The sequence below is a fragment of the Trematosphaeria pertusa genome, assembly GCF_010094035.1.
Source record: "Trematosphaeria pertusa strain CBS 122368 unplaced genomic scaffold BU26scaffold_11, whole genome shotgun sequence".
NCBI lineage: Eukaryota > Fungi > Ascomycota > Dothideomycetes > Pleosporales > Trematosphaeriaceae > Trematosphaeria > Trematosphaeria pertusa.
Window position 1 is genome coordinate 941,444 of NW_022987222.1, and position 12,641 is coordinate 954,084.

Genomic DNA, 12,641 nt, shown 5'->3' on the forward strand with positions numbered 1-12,641 from the left:
CGCTCTTGCTCGGGCCAGCATGGTAATTAGGACAGGCCATGGAGACGAGGGATTTTAGCAGCAGCATCCCAGGGTTGAAGTCATCGCGGCACTCTCACGTCTGCTGGGAGAGCCGGACGGCGGCAATGGCGCGGCCCACAGAAAGATGTGCAAAGTTGCATTTCCCGCGATAGCTGGCAGATGTAACGCGGGCGACGGGCCTGTCAGCGACTCAGCGTTCGCCGCTGCGAGGTGGTAGTTCGTCCGGCTTCCCACGCCGCGGGCGCTGTGCAGTGATTCGCTGCGGGGGCGGCAGCTTCTTTTGCCCTCTTGGGATGCTTGGGCCGTAAAGGTGAATGCAGCAGGCCGGGGCCGTAACAAGGTCGCAAGCGGCCCTCCAGGGATGCTGATGCTCGGGAGGCTCTCCGCCGCCGGCTGTTCTGGCCGGCCTTAGGATTTCCGGTTTTTGGATCGTTGAATTGACGGCGGGATACAAAGGGGGGTACGAGGGCATGTCGTCATGAGTGGAGCCCGCTCGCAGTGGAGCTCGTAGCGCCCGCGCCCGTGCGATCGTCGACTTCACGGCAAGCACGGGAGATAGAAGAGCGACTGCGGCCGCTCCTCCTCGCCGCCTTCAATTGACGCTCGCTCGGCAGCAGAAAGCGTCCACCCCTCCCACTACTGTATCCTCGTATCGCCCAGCGCACTGTGCTCGCTGCGTTGGCGAAGCTGAGCGCACTGCTCCCGCCGCCGGCGCCCGGATTGGACGAGCACCCGAGTCTGCTCAGCGGTAAGCCTCAGCTCTCTCTCACTGCCGCCGACGGGCCTTGACTCGGCGGAGCCCTCAGCTTGTCTGAATACGTCCATGCGTCCATACGTCCATACGTCCAGCATGGCTCGTGTACGCGACTGACGTGCCTCCTCTAGTGGTTCGATCGGTCTAGCGCCTGGCGCAGAGCCGTCCTCATAAGGCAGAGGCACGCCAGCGCCGGCGGTGACGGTGACTGCTCCCCTGCGACTCACCAACGCTCCGCGCCGCGCTCTCGGATTGTCTGCAGTCATCCGCGTGGAAATCCCCCGTCGGCCTGCAAGCGGCCCTGCCAGCAGCATCGTTTTTGTCGTCACGCCATTGCCGGAAGCGGTCGAGGGCGGCGGCCTCGGAATCTGCAGGGCTGCGAGGCTTCGAGCGCAAGCGGGCACGCCAAGGCCTGACCAACGCTCACGAGCATCGCAGTACCACCGTGGTATACATATCTCCGCCCGCGCGCCCGCTGCGTCGCGAGCCCACGCGCACTCGCCCGCCCTCGCGTTCCTTTGAAACATCCATCTTGACGTCAGCTGTGCCGATCGGCGTTTCAACCTAAGGCCTCACCAAGCGAGGGGCCCAGATTCAAATATGCAGGCCGCCGTGATGGCTCAACCGCCCCAACCAAACCCCTACGGCGCCCTCCCCGTCCGTCGCAAGCCAATCGTGAACCCGGGAATTGCTGGACGGCCCCCGCAGCCTTACGATTCACAGCCTGGCCACTCGAGAACGAGAACAACCAGCTCGGGCGTGTTTCCCGTCGCTCCCTCTCCAACGACAACCACCACCATGGCCACCATGAACTCGCAATACCCGCCGCAGATGTACCAGAGTGGGCTCCGCCGTACGCCCACCTCCTCCACAAGCTCCACGACGGGCACGCCGAACCGCTCCAACAGCGGCGCCCTTCGACGCTCGTCCTCCGCCCGCTCCGGCAACTCGCCCACGTCATACGTCGCCCTGATGCGGAAACAAAAGGCCACCGTGTGGTGCGACCGCGCACAATACGAGGATCCGCGCATCGTCGCCCAGCAACGACAGGCAAAGATGCGCGCAAACATGGAAGTGGCAGGCGGCCCACATCATGCCCCAGGACGTGCGTCATCGGGCAGTTCGAGCATGGCAGCGGGAGTCAGGTCTAAGGTGCGCCATCACGGCGTCCCGAAAGCGTCGCTGTACGCGCCAGTCACCATGGTAGGCAGCGGCGTGCCCATGCGCCTCAGCGCCTCAGAAGTAGACGAAGGAGACAGCGAGGACAACGGCTCAGTCGGCAAGGGCGCAGGACCCTACCACCACCGCACAGGATCCGGCCGCAGCTCGCTCGGCTCCGGTCGTCGCGTCGCCTACGCCAACGCTGCGGGCCGCCACTCTTCCAACTCCACCCCCCCAAGCGGCCAGAACTCCTCCCCCGGCGAAGGCATGGGCGACCTTCTCGAAGAAGAAACGCCCGTCCCGATGTACGGCAACACCACCGACTACTTCGAGCACACCAAGACGGGGCTTTCCGGCACCAGCAGCGGAAGCAGCGGGGAGCGCCAGTTCGGCGATGTGGGCGCGATGCCGCAGTCGCTGCCGAAGCCGGACCCGGAGCAGGCGAAGAAGAAGAGCGAGGAGTTACACCGGAGAGGGAGTGTGGACGAGCGGACCATGACCATGGGGAACACGAGGCTGTTCATTGCGAATCCCGATCTTAGCGACTAGTCTCGCACTTATGATACCCAGGGGGATAGGATAAACAAAGGGGACGGGGCTCTCAGGATTGGGGCTTTTCTTTTTGCTACTTGGTGCGGAGCCGGACATATGATTGGCGTTGACAAGTCATATTTCCGGCATTTCTGTCTTCTCTCGCTGCATCTCATGCTAGCCCTAGCGATATTAGCAGCGAAGTCTTCATTTTGCTTGCCTCGCTGGCTCTGCATATGGGAGCGGGTCTCGCTCGCTGAAACGGTACATAATATATATAACTAATGGCCATTGCCCTAAGTCGTCATCTACTGGCCCATTGCCTCACAACGGAAGAGAAGAGCTACCGCAAGGATGACACTTTTTCAGCCGCAGGCTTGCTCGTTCCACGGAGGCTGAATCACTTCCAAAACAAGTTTCGTCGCCTAGAGTTGCTAACCTTGGAAGTGGGCGTCACGCAATAGTAGTTGGAATACGTGGTACCAAAATGTCAAAGATTGCATTCAGGATTCCCTCCCGGCGATTCGCCGTATATCCTATAGAAAAAGCGCTGCCCAGCTATCCAAACGCCAAGCAATGCAAGATGCAAAAGGGCCGTCGCCAGCGATGCATTCCTTGAATCGTACTCCATGCTTTCAGCATTACAAGTCGTAAGATGAGAACCGTAAGATATACCCAAAAGTAATCAAGAAGACAAACAACTTTTCCCAGCCTTTGGAGCCACCCTTCGTAGTCTTTACAACTATCGCACCGCCTAAGTGCACCCGGGAAGAAATGTGTGGATCCATCAGACACACTCCCACTGCGCAAACACGCACCACCTCGCGCTCCGGTCCGCGAGCACAAGGCCTCGCCATGTGCCCTTCTCGCCGATCTTGATGACCGTCTCCCACTGGCTGCCATCGCCGTCGCTGGTCCCGCTCATATGCTCGCTCTTCCTCGTCAACCGTATAATCTTTCCGGAAGGCGTCTGCACAGCCAACTTCGCTGGCTTCATAGAATTGCTACTGCCAGAAGAGCTCGACGACGTTTGCGATGGATTCGTGTAGTTCGACCCCGAAGCAGATATACTCTGCATACTCATTGCGGAAGCAGGACGAGCGAACGGGTTAGGCGACGCACGGCCGTTGATCCCGGAGTTTGGGTCAGGGGAGCGGCTGAGTGAGGATGGGTGCTGGCGGACGGTGAAGACGAAAGTGTTGTTGAGGGCAAGGTTTGCGCATTGCGGTTGAGCGACGTAGAGATCGTGGCGCTGAGCGTGCGGGGTGGGATGGAGCGTTAAAAAGGAGTACGGAGGGTTGGTGCCCGTGTGAGAGAGTGGAAGGCCCAGAGCGAGAGAGTGGGGGTTTAGCTTGTTGGAGTGCTATAAGTGGTTAGCGGACGCACAATATCAGAGTGGGCAATAACTTGGAGCTTACCATGAGACCACGTGGTCCGGCGTATACTTTGAGCACGCCATGGCCTTCATCTCCCGGGAGCAGTGCCTTGACAGTGTACCGCTTCTGGCCTCCTATCCACTCTGCTTGTGCTAAGGCTGGCTTCCTGATCACGTCGCCGCTTTCGAAGAGGTCACCGTCAGCATCTTGGGTGTATGCTCTCGCTTCGACTTCCGCCACGCACTCTACGTCTTCTGGGACGTTGATATAGATATGCGCCATTTCGAGGTTGTCCAGGTTCAAAAGGCTGGTGTCGAAGTCGACCATGTGCAGCCGATGCTTGAAATATGTCGGCGTCGCGCACGGAAGAGCCATCAAGACGTCGTGAGGCTGTGGTGGGCAGATGTGCTGCTGCTCTGGGAGAAGAGGAACATGAGAGTAGCATATCTCCATTGGCCGAGCGAGGAAGTACCAGCCCTCTGCGACCTGTGAGCTGGCATTCGAGTACTGTGCCCGCTTCGGATTCGTGGGACCGGCCAGTGAGCAGTCCATTATGCGCCATTCTCCTTCGACAATGACAGCATTCCAAAAGTGGTTAGGCCGCGCTACGCTATCGAGATCTAATGGCGCTCCAGGAGTCTTAAGAAAGCCCCTCACGACTTCAGCGTGTAGTCCGACCGATGCGCACATCTCTGCGACAACAATGGCGATCTCTTCCGAGCAGCCGCGTTTTGTTTGGAGGACATGGCGGGTATCGATGTCGCCTTCGAAATCCTCCTCCCAGGATATGCGCTCGCTGACCCAGGTGAAGATGGCTCTCAACCGCTGAACGTCGCTCCTGTATGGCCTGCACACGTATCCCTGCGCCAATGTCGCAGGAGTCGTTCCAAGCGGAATGCTGTTGACGAACCGGGCGCTCTTGTCGACGAGCGTAAGAGCACTGGTAGTGAAGTCGGTGGGGTCCGCGATGGGAAGTCCATCCAGGCCTTCGTCTCCTTCAGCTGAATCATAAAGAATGTCGACAGGGTTGATGACAGGTATATCCATCATTTGGCAACGATCTGCTCGCTCCAATCTCTCATTCTTGCTTAGTGAATTCGACCTGTTCACATCTCGGCGGACCTGCACCCAGTCTACCGCAGCACCTAGCCCCATATCTCGTGCAGCACTCGACTGCACTGCAGTTCCACCTGCGATGCCCGTTGGCCCTCGATCGTCCAGTCGACTCGCTGCACGACTTGCTGCACGGCTGGCTGCGCGACTTGCCGCTCGGGAGCCCGGTCTGCTTATTGACCCAGAAGCGATCGTGCTACGAGCATTTGCAGCTTGTGTCTTTGCGGAGTCGATCATCTTCCGGAAAAAGCCGCTCCTCTTTGGCTTTGGCGAAGTCAGTCCACCTAGCGGATCCGGGCCATCCAGCGGAGTGCCTGTGGGTTCGTCTTGTTGTTGCTGCGACGCGTGACTTGAATGATACGTGACACCCGTGAATGGTGTTTCCGGCCGATCCTCGTCAAATCCGTAGCCTGTGCCCGCGGTTCTCGTCTCCATTACAGTCTTAGGCCTATTATCTTTGCTGAGCTTCTTGCGGTAATAGCTCCCCGCGCTAGTCGCACTCATGTTGGTCGCGGACTGCCCGGACATCAAGCTGCGATTCGTAGAACTGCTCGTGTGGGTGGTCGTCGTCGAATTTGTCTTCGTTGTAAAGGTCCTGCCCAAGACATTGCGCCCTATTTCATATGCTGATTTGCGATGACGGAGTGTCTTTGATCCTTTTCGGTCCACATCAGGTTGATTATCCCCCGTGGACGAAGCAGGCCTGTTCTGGTACGTGGAATTTTTGGGAGGCACTGCTGGCGGTGGTCCCGTCGCATCGGGAGGTATGAAGAGTTCATCATTCGCGCGACCTTCTTCCTGCTGCATGCGCCGCAAGCGGCTTTCCATCCGCTGCACGTAGTTGTGCACCTGAGGAGGTCCGTCGTCGTATGACCGATAGGGATCGTCGAATTCGTCATCTGCAAAGCCCGCTTGGCCACCAATTCCCATCGATGTCTGTGCACGCACCTTCTTCGCCGATGCCTGATAGACTTGGTCGAAAGCTTCCGGTGACCAAATATTTGACGGCGTTGCAGGCTCGTCCGGCGAGTTCCCACTCCTCGACAAACTCATATCCTGCAACGAAGACATGACGTCGTTCATCGCATTTGTCAACGGAGATGGTGTGAAGTTCCCTCTGCTTGCCGGCCGGGGAGAAGGAGGCTCGGGTGTATGGTAGACATTGCGAGGGGGTGCAGGCGAGGGCGCTCTGCTGTGAAGAACGCGATGTGGAGGCGGGGGCGGAGGAGGCGGGTCAAGGTCATCCTGATACGGCGAAGGCGACGGTCCTCTATCATATGCGCGGTACTGAAAGGATGGAGCCGGTGATACAGCTCGCGAATGCGGATGGTATTGCGTCGGCGGCGCTGGGGACACAGCTCGCGAATGAGGTCGATACGGCACCGGAGGGGCGGGAGAAGGCGATCGCGAGTGAGACTGGTAGTCGACGGGAGGGGCTGGCGACGCTGCTCGAGAGTATGCAGGTCTCGTTGAAGTGGGTCTAGGCGACACTGCGCGAAGATTCGAGGGAGCATTTGGTGTAGGAGCGGGAGAAGCGGTTTCGCGACTTTCGGTTGACGACCTCTTCATCGACGCATACGGCTTGGTTTGCCGGAGGCTTCCGTTCGGGTTCGGCGACAATCCGCCAGCTTTCTGTATCTCCCGTGCTGCTGCTGCCGGGTTCGGGGCCCCTGCAGCCGCGTATGCGGTGAAGGGCTTCCTGAACGTCTTCGCCTTTTGTGGCGTTTGCTTGACCGCCTGCCCGCTGTTCTGCCTTGATACATTGCCCGAGCCATTCTGTTGTGTCATGGGGCTCCCGTTGCGGTTCCATGGCTGGAAGTCTTCGCTAAGGAGTTCGACGAAATTCGAGGGGAAGAGGCCGACCATGCGCCTATCGCGCTTCAACCGCCCCATCCACCACGATCCATCGCCGGCATTGAGACATTCGATCAGGTCTCCTTCTATGAAGCCGAGGTCGCGTTTAGTCTGGAAAGAGCGGTTAGGTTGGCTGTATGCGATAACTGTGTCTTCCGTCTCAACTTACCTCACCGCCCCACGAGTAGACGGCTTTGCACCAGCATGGGAAGCGAATCGGCAGAGGCTGGGGAGCTGGCGCCATCCCCAGAGCCGGCTATGCGTACGTTTTCGGATGTGTAGGTTCAATATTCATCCAGCGGGCGTGAGAGGGCAGGGCGACATTCGATTGTTTGAACAGCGAGAGGACGCGCCAGGCCGGGCTGCGACGCGAAAGACGGCCCGAGCGAGAGGCGGTGGGAGTGCGTAGGAATATGAGGAGACGAGTGTGCCCGCTAATCGCTGAATTGATGGTGGGGAGTGATACGGGCGATAATAGGGCAGCTAAGTCATGACGTTGGGGGTGGTGAGGTTGTTTACACGACCCATGCCAGATTCGTCGGTGCCCCGGCAACGCCTCGCCAAGCTGCAGATCCGGGGCTTAGCTCGGCCCGCCTCTACACACTCTCTCCTTACTGGGCTTCAATCTCTATACTGTATGCAGCGCCTCTGCATGATGCTTCGCTCATCAGTAGGGAGGCTCTGGTGGGGGGAGGGCTTCTATCCATGGATGCACGTGCAGGCGCTGCCGCGAGTCGACTACGAACGCAAGGATTTCCAGGGCTTGCTAGTTGTGGATTCTCTCCTCGACTCGTGAAGATAGGAGCCAACTCTTTGCACAGGTCAAACGGATTCTACCATTTTTCGGTCATCGTTGGGGAGGGGGTAGAAAAAGGGTAGAGTCGAGTCGCGGTGTACTGCTTATGTAATACACACCAGTATCGCTTATGTAATCCATACCGGCGTTTTGGTCGCTCCGCCGGAAAATGTCGGCAGCGCAGGGGTTGGCGCCAGCTCCCGAAACCTAAGGGGCGGAAGGATTCCCTCCACCTCAACACCCAGCCTTCATGCTGGAGGCTGCGCCCGCGCCGAATTGGAAGGCACTCGTCTATCAGATTGCATCTGGCTCCACTCCGGCTGTTCCAAGCGTCGTACAGAGGGCTGCGCCGGGAGGCCGCCAAAGTGGCACGGGTACACACCGGTCCGCTAACCACACGTCACCCGCTTCGACTGCCAATGAGATCCTCTTGTCGGAAGCCTAACTCGGACACTGAACGGTAGCACAAGGTCGCAGACTGGTCGCTGCCGTACGCTTGAGGAGGGCCGCGGATGGGCTCAAGGTGATGGAGAGCTCACCGAAAGATCAATTCCAGCCTCCGAATGCACCTATGAGGACCATCAGAACCACCTGAGCCTACCTCATACGCTCGCTGTCCATTATGGGTTTCTCGGGGAAGCCCAGTAAGGGTTGTCTGCCATGCCGGCAGAAGCGTACCAAGTAAGCACGCATCGCTTCTCGAACCTCGAGTGTTTTCCTATTCCGGTAACCAGCTCGCTGGCGGAGATTTCAGCCAGTAACACCCGACTACAGATGCGATCTAGCCCTGCCCGCTTGCAGTCAATGCATCAGGAAGAATAGAGTATGCAGCGGCTATCGAAACGAGCAAGACCTTCTTTTCAGGAACGAGACCAAGCTCGTCGTCCGGAAAGTGAATCGAAAGACCGACAATCCACCCGAGCAGTCGCTGGCTTCTAATAGCTCTGCTCCCCAGCTCTCGACTTTATCTACCCAACAGCTGTCAAGACGAGCTGCCCTGCATGATGAGGCTGTTTTGCATTTCTTTGCGCACTACAACGAGAAGCTGTTCGAGTCCAGGGCAGGGACCTTGGACGGTGGATTCAACTATGTATTGTCCGTTTTCCAATCCGATGCCGTGCGAGCGGGCCCAGTCTCTGAGATCATCGCCGCAGCTGGATTGGCAGCCCTCGGAAATATGAAGGCGGCTCCAGACTTGGTGACGGCGGCCAGAGCAAAGCAAGTCAAGGTGCTTCGGGCGTTGAATGAGCAGCTGCAGAACCCAAAGACATGCCTATCCGACTCCTCCATCTTGACGTGCCTTCTTTTGGGCACATTTGAGGTAAGTCAGCGGTCCTTGTGCATCTCTATGAATTACTAACATAGTGTTTAGAGCATCATGTCTGACGACCCGCAATCGCAAGTCGCTCAGACCTTCCATCTGAAAGGTGCAATGACACTAGTGCAAATGAGGGGTCGAGACCGATTCGCCGATGATGTCGGCCACGGAATCTATGCTCGTATGCGGGGAGCCATAGTGGGTATCTAGTCTCCTCCCATTATAGAAGAGGCTAACGGGTGGTCAGCTGGCACATTGCGTGCGAGTGAGTGAACCGCTTCCAGACTTTATTCTCTCTTTCCTAGGGGACGACGGAATATCACAGCGGGACTTTCAACCCTTCCTCTATAAGCTACTCGGACGCCTTTGCCAACTGCGCTACGATCAGAAGACGAAGGGTATCGTAGACAACCGGATGTTCAGAGAAGCTCAAAGCCTCTTGGATGAGTTTAGCACATGGAGCCCGGGGATTCCAGAGTGGCATGCAGGGGGAAGGCCTTCCGTGGACTCAATGCCGCTGACATCTAATGCCGATGAGACATATCGCCTTATATGGCTTGCGACCACGTGGATCTTTCAACAAACCGCGAGGATTGTAGCATCGGACGTATTCATTGAGGGAGCCCGTGGCCAGGCTCTGCTCCGACCTGGTCTTGCTGCGAGGGCAATTCTGAACGACGCTATCAATACTCAACTGGAGCTTGTCGAAGAGCTGAAAGAGAGCCTGGCGTATTACCTGCATAATTTTAAAGCCAGTCAATCGACCATGAAGACTGTTGGAGGGTATATGCTCCTTTGGGGATTATCAGGGATGTCGTCCGCCTCGACCTGCTCCGAAGATACCTTCCTTTGGATGACGAATCAAGCCGAAACGATAGCAGAGGGATTTGGTCTGCGGCAGGGTAGAATGCTCGCAGAATTCCTGCGGAAACGAGCTCGTGTACCGCCTGTCGAGGAGGTACGGAGCAGTACAGTCCCGTCCACATCCGTTCGCCTGCGTGACGCTCAACAGGGCCCTGGATCGAACTCATCTCTCCTCTCAATCTTTGGTACCGTTTACGCCCCTCGCCAAAATGGTACGGCAACGCGCATTCACAGACCGGTACGACAGGGGAAAGGGGTATCACAAAAAGGATCAGAACCCCGCACCTAACTTGTTTACTTCCACTCGAACCTCTACCGGGCTTGAAAGGGGTGCTTGCTAGCACAAAGTCAGATAGAAACCCACATTACTGAGCCGCGTCAATGGCAGGTCGTGGTCTGGATGGCGAATCCGCGGGCTCCCTCTCGTGTTCTTACACCGCCCTCACCAGGATAACGCCGCAACACGTCTTCATCGGGAATAATACTATCGGGTCCGGATGCCAAAGGGCTTGTTGTCACCCATGACTAGGGCGTTAGCAGGGCTATCTTATTATCGTACCATTTCCGAAAATAAAACCCTGAACTCCCACTTGGCAACTCCGCCCACGAACTTCAAGGGCCCGTATCGACTCCGGCTATCGGATTAGCCCGCCGGAAGCTCCTCGCACACGCGATATACGATCAGATCTACCCCACAAAAATTATTGCAGCCTAAGATTTTCGCTCGCTCCGGCAATTTATCTTGGCGGCACACCCTGGTGCCGATCCTCCTCCAATGCATAATAAAACACGTTTCCACTTTCCGACCTCTCCGCTGCCAAAATTTCTCCGATGGCGTAACCCCGTCATTTACCTGATCATGGCCCCCCGAATTTGGACAAGCGGTGTTTGTTTGGTAGTCGCTATTGGTTCCAGAACCAATCGTGAAACGGCTAATTCGTTCCTAGAGAAGCATCTGCTCAAGCGTCATAGCCGCCGAGATGAACAGGAGCCGTTTCCCACCCCACGTCCCTGCGCTATGAGAGAGAGATATATTGAAGGTATTCCGCGTTTGGTGTACGGTTGTGGAGGTTCATATAGGCAGCAGATTTCCTCCGCTCTTCACCTTCTCTATATTCAGTCCCGGTATAGCCGGCTAGTCATTCGTTTTCCATTCGATTGTATCCTCTCTCATTCCTTTCTGCGACGCAGCTACATTCTTCAAACCATGCGTGCTTCAACTCTCTTCTTTGGAGCTCTCGCGCTCTTGCCCATCCTTGTGGTTGGCCAACTCTCTGGACACGTCGGCCCTTTGACAAGCACCTCATCAAAGGCTTCCAAGACCTGCAACGTCTTGAACTATGGAGCCAAGGCCGACAAGACCACTGACATTGGGCCCCCACTAGCATCCGCTTGGGCTGCGTGCCAGACTGGCGGTACTGTCGTGATCCCGGCAGGCGACTACGCGATGTCCACTTGGGTCACTCTCAAGAACGGCAAGGCCGTCGCTCTTCAGCTCGATGGTGTGATCTATCGTACTGGCAGCGCGGGCGGGAACATGATTATGATCCGCGATACGCAGGACTTCGAGATGCACAGCAGTACCGGCAAGGGCGCCGTGCAAGGTAAGTAAACCACCATTCAGGATACGCGGGTGCTAATAATCTTCTAGGTAACGGCTACCAGATCCACGCTCAAGGAAGCCGCTCCGGCGCACGCAACCTGCGCCTGTACAAAGTCACTGATTTCTCCGTCCATGATCTCGCCCTCGTCGATGCCCCTGCGTTCCATTTCTCTATGGATACCTGCACCAACGGCGAGGTGTACAACATGGCGATCCGGGGCGGGGACTGGGGTGGCCTCGACGGCATCGACGTATGGAGCACAAACATGTGGATACACGACGTTAGCCCACCTTTCTCTCTCGCATCCACCCCGTTTAATCGCTAATCCGACGCACAGGTTATGGTAACCAACAAAGACGAATGCGTAACAGTCAAGAGCCCCGCCAAAAACATCCTTATCGAGAACATTTACTGTAACTGGAGCGGCGGCTGCGCGCTGGGCTCCCTCGGCGCCAATACCGCTATTTCCAACATCGTGTATAAGAATGTATACACGTGGAGCTCCAACCAGATGATGATGATAAAGTCCAACGGCGGCAGCGGATACGTCGAGGACGTGGTCTTCGAGAACTTCATCGGCCATGGAAACGCATATTCGCTCGACGTCGACCAGTACTGGTCCAGTATGAGTGCTGTCGACGGCAGTGGTGTCAAGTTGACCAATCTCACGTTCAAGGCACGCTACTCCCTCTCCTCCGCTCCCTGATCCTATTTGAATCACGAGACCGCTAGGCTAATGACAAGGCACAGAACTGGAAAGGCACCGAATCCAACGGCGCCTCACGCGGCCCCATAAAAGTCGTCTGTGCAGACGACGCCCCCTGCACCGATATCACCATCTCCGATTTCGCAATGTGGACGGAATCCGGCAGCAAGCAATGGTACTCGTGCCGGTCGGCCTACGGCACGGGCTTCTGCTTGAAGAAGGGTACAGGGAGCTCGTATGCTGCGACGACGAGCACGCAGAGCGCCGCCCCAACCGGATATTCTGCGGCCAGCATGTCAGCCGACCTTAAAACCGCGTTTGGCACCACAATCAGCATTCCGATTCCCACGCTGCCGGCGAGTTACTATCCGGGGGCGGCGCCGCATAGCAAGGTCGCTGGGTCGTAGGGAGCGGCACAGCGTGTTGTGATGCGAGAACGGGGAAGCAAGGCCGTTGCGTCGTCGTGGAGTCTTCATTGTATATAAATCTGCGACAAATTGTGTATATATTATTTTACCCCCAAGCTTCGCAAGGGATCTGGAC

The 12,641-nt window shown here is 57.2% G+C and overlaps 4 protein-coding genes across 4 annotated transcripts; 3 read left to right on the forward strand and 1 right to left on the reverse strand.

Moving 5' to 3' along the window:
- The first annotated feature begins 934 nt into the window (after nucleotides 1–934).
- Nucleotides 935–2,932, forward strand: BU26DRAFT_62817 (uncharacterized protein). The gene has a single exon (XM_033836117.1). The coding sequence runs from the start codon at nucleotides 1,376–1,378 to the stop codon at nucleotides 2,483–2,485; it is 1,110 nt and encodes a 369-aa protein (XP_033681137.1). The 5' UTR covers nucleotides 935–1,375; the 3' UTR covers nucleotides 2,486–2,932.
- A 36-nt stretch (nucleotides 2,933–2,968) lies between these two features.
- On the reverse strand, nucleotides 2,969–7,290 carry BU26DRAFT_489026 (uncharacterized protein). Its single transcript, XM_033826009.1, has 3 exons — nucleotides 6,980–7,290; nucleotides 3,886–6,921; nucleotides 2,969–3,830 (listed from the first exon to the last, which is right to left on the reverse strand). The coding sequence occupies exons 1-3, from the start codon at nucleotides 7,052–7,054 to the stop codon at nucleotides 3,255–3,257; spliced, it is 3,687 nt and encodes a 1,228-aa protein (XP_033681138.1). The 5' UTR covers nucleotides 7,055–7,290; the 3' UTR covers nucleotides 2,969–3,254.
- A 938-nt stretch (nucleotides 7,291–8,228) lies between these two features.
- Nucleotides 8,229–10,077, forward strand: BU26DRAFT_567635 (uncharacterized protein; the record flags this gene model as incomplete). The annotated part of the gene is made up of 4 exons (XM_033833675.1): nucleotides 8,229–8,287; nucleotides 8,381–8,927; nucleotides 8,979–9,122; nucleotides 9,172–10,077. 4 exons carry the CDS (start codon nucleotides 8,229–8,231, stop codon nucleotides 10,075–10,077), a joined length of 1,656 nt encoding a protein of 551 aa, XP_033681139.1.
- Nucleotides 10,078–10,995: 918 nt separating this feature from the next.
- Nucleotides 10,996–12,505, forward strand: BU26DRAFT_532786 (glycoside hydrolase family 28 protein; the record flags this gene model as incomplete). Its single annotated transcript, XM_033831121.1, has 4 exons — nucleotides 10,996–11,392; nucleotides 11,440–11,672; nucleotides 11,730–12,068; nucleotides 12,143–12,505. The coding sequence occupies 4 exons, from the start codon at nucleotides 10,996–10,998 to the stop codon at nucleotides 12,503–12,505; spliced, it is 1,332 nt and encodes a 443-aa protein (XP_033681140.1).
- Between the last annotated feature and the right edge of the window lie 136 nt (nucleotides 12,506–12,641).

Excerpts from the sequence above, each read along its gene's own strand:
- BU26DRAFT_62817 (XM_033836117.1), top strand. The coding sequence starts at position 1,376 with ATGCAGGCCGCCGTGATGGCTCAACCGCCCCAACCAAACCCCTACGGC.
- BU26DRAFT_489026 (XM_033826009.1), bottom strand. The coding sequence starts at position 7,054 with ATGGCGCCAGCTCCCCAGCCTCTGCCGATTCGCTTCCCATGCTGGTGC. Across the intron at positions 6,922-6,979 it reads TCTACTCGTGGGGCGGTGAG|ACTAAACGCGACCTCGGCTT; the intron begins GTAAGTTGAGAC and ends CGCTCTTTCCAG. Across the intron at positions 3,831-3,885 it reads CCGGACCACGTGGTCTCATG|CACTCCAACAAGCTAAACCC; the intron begins GTAAGCTCCAAG and ends AACCACTTATAG.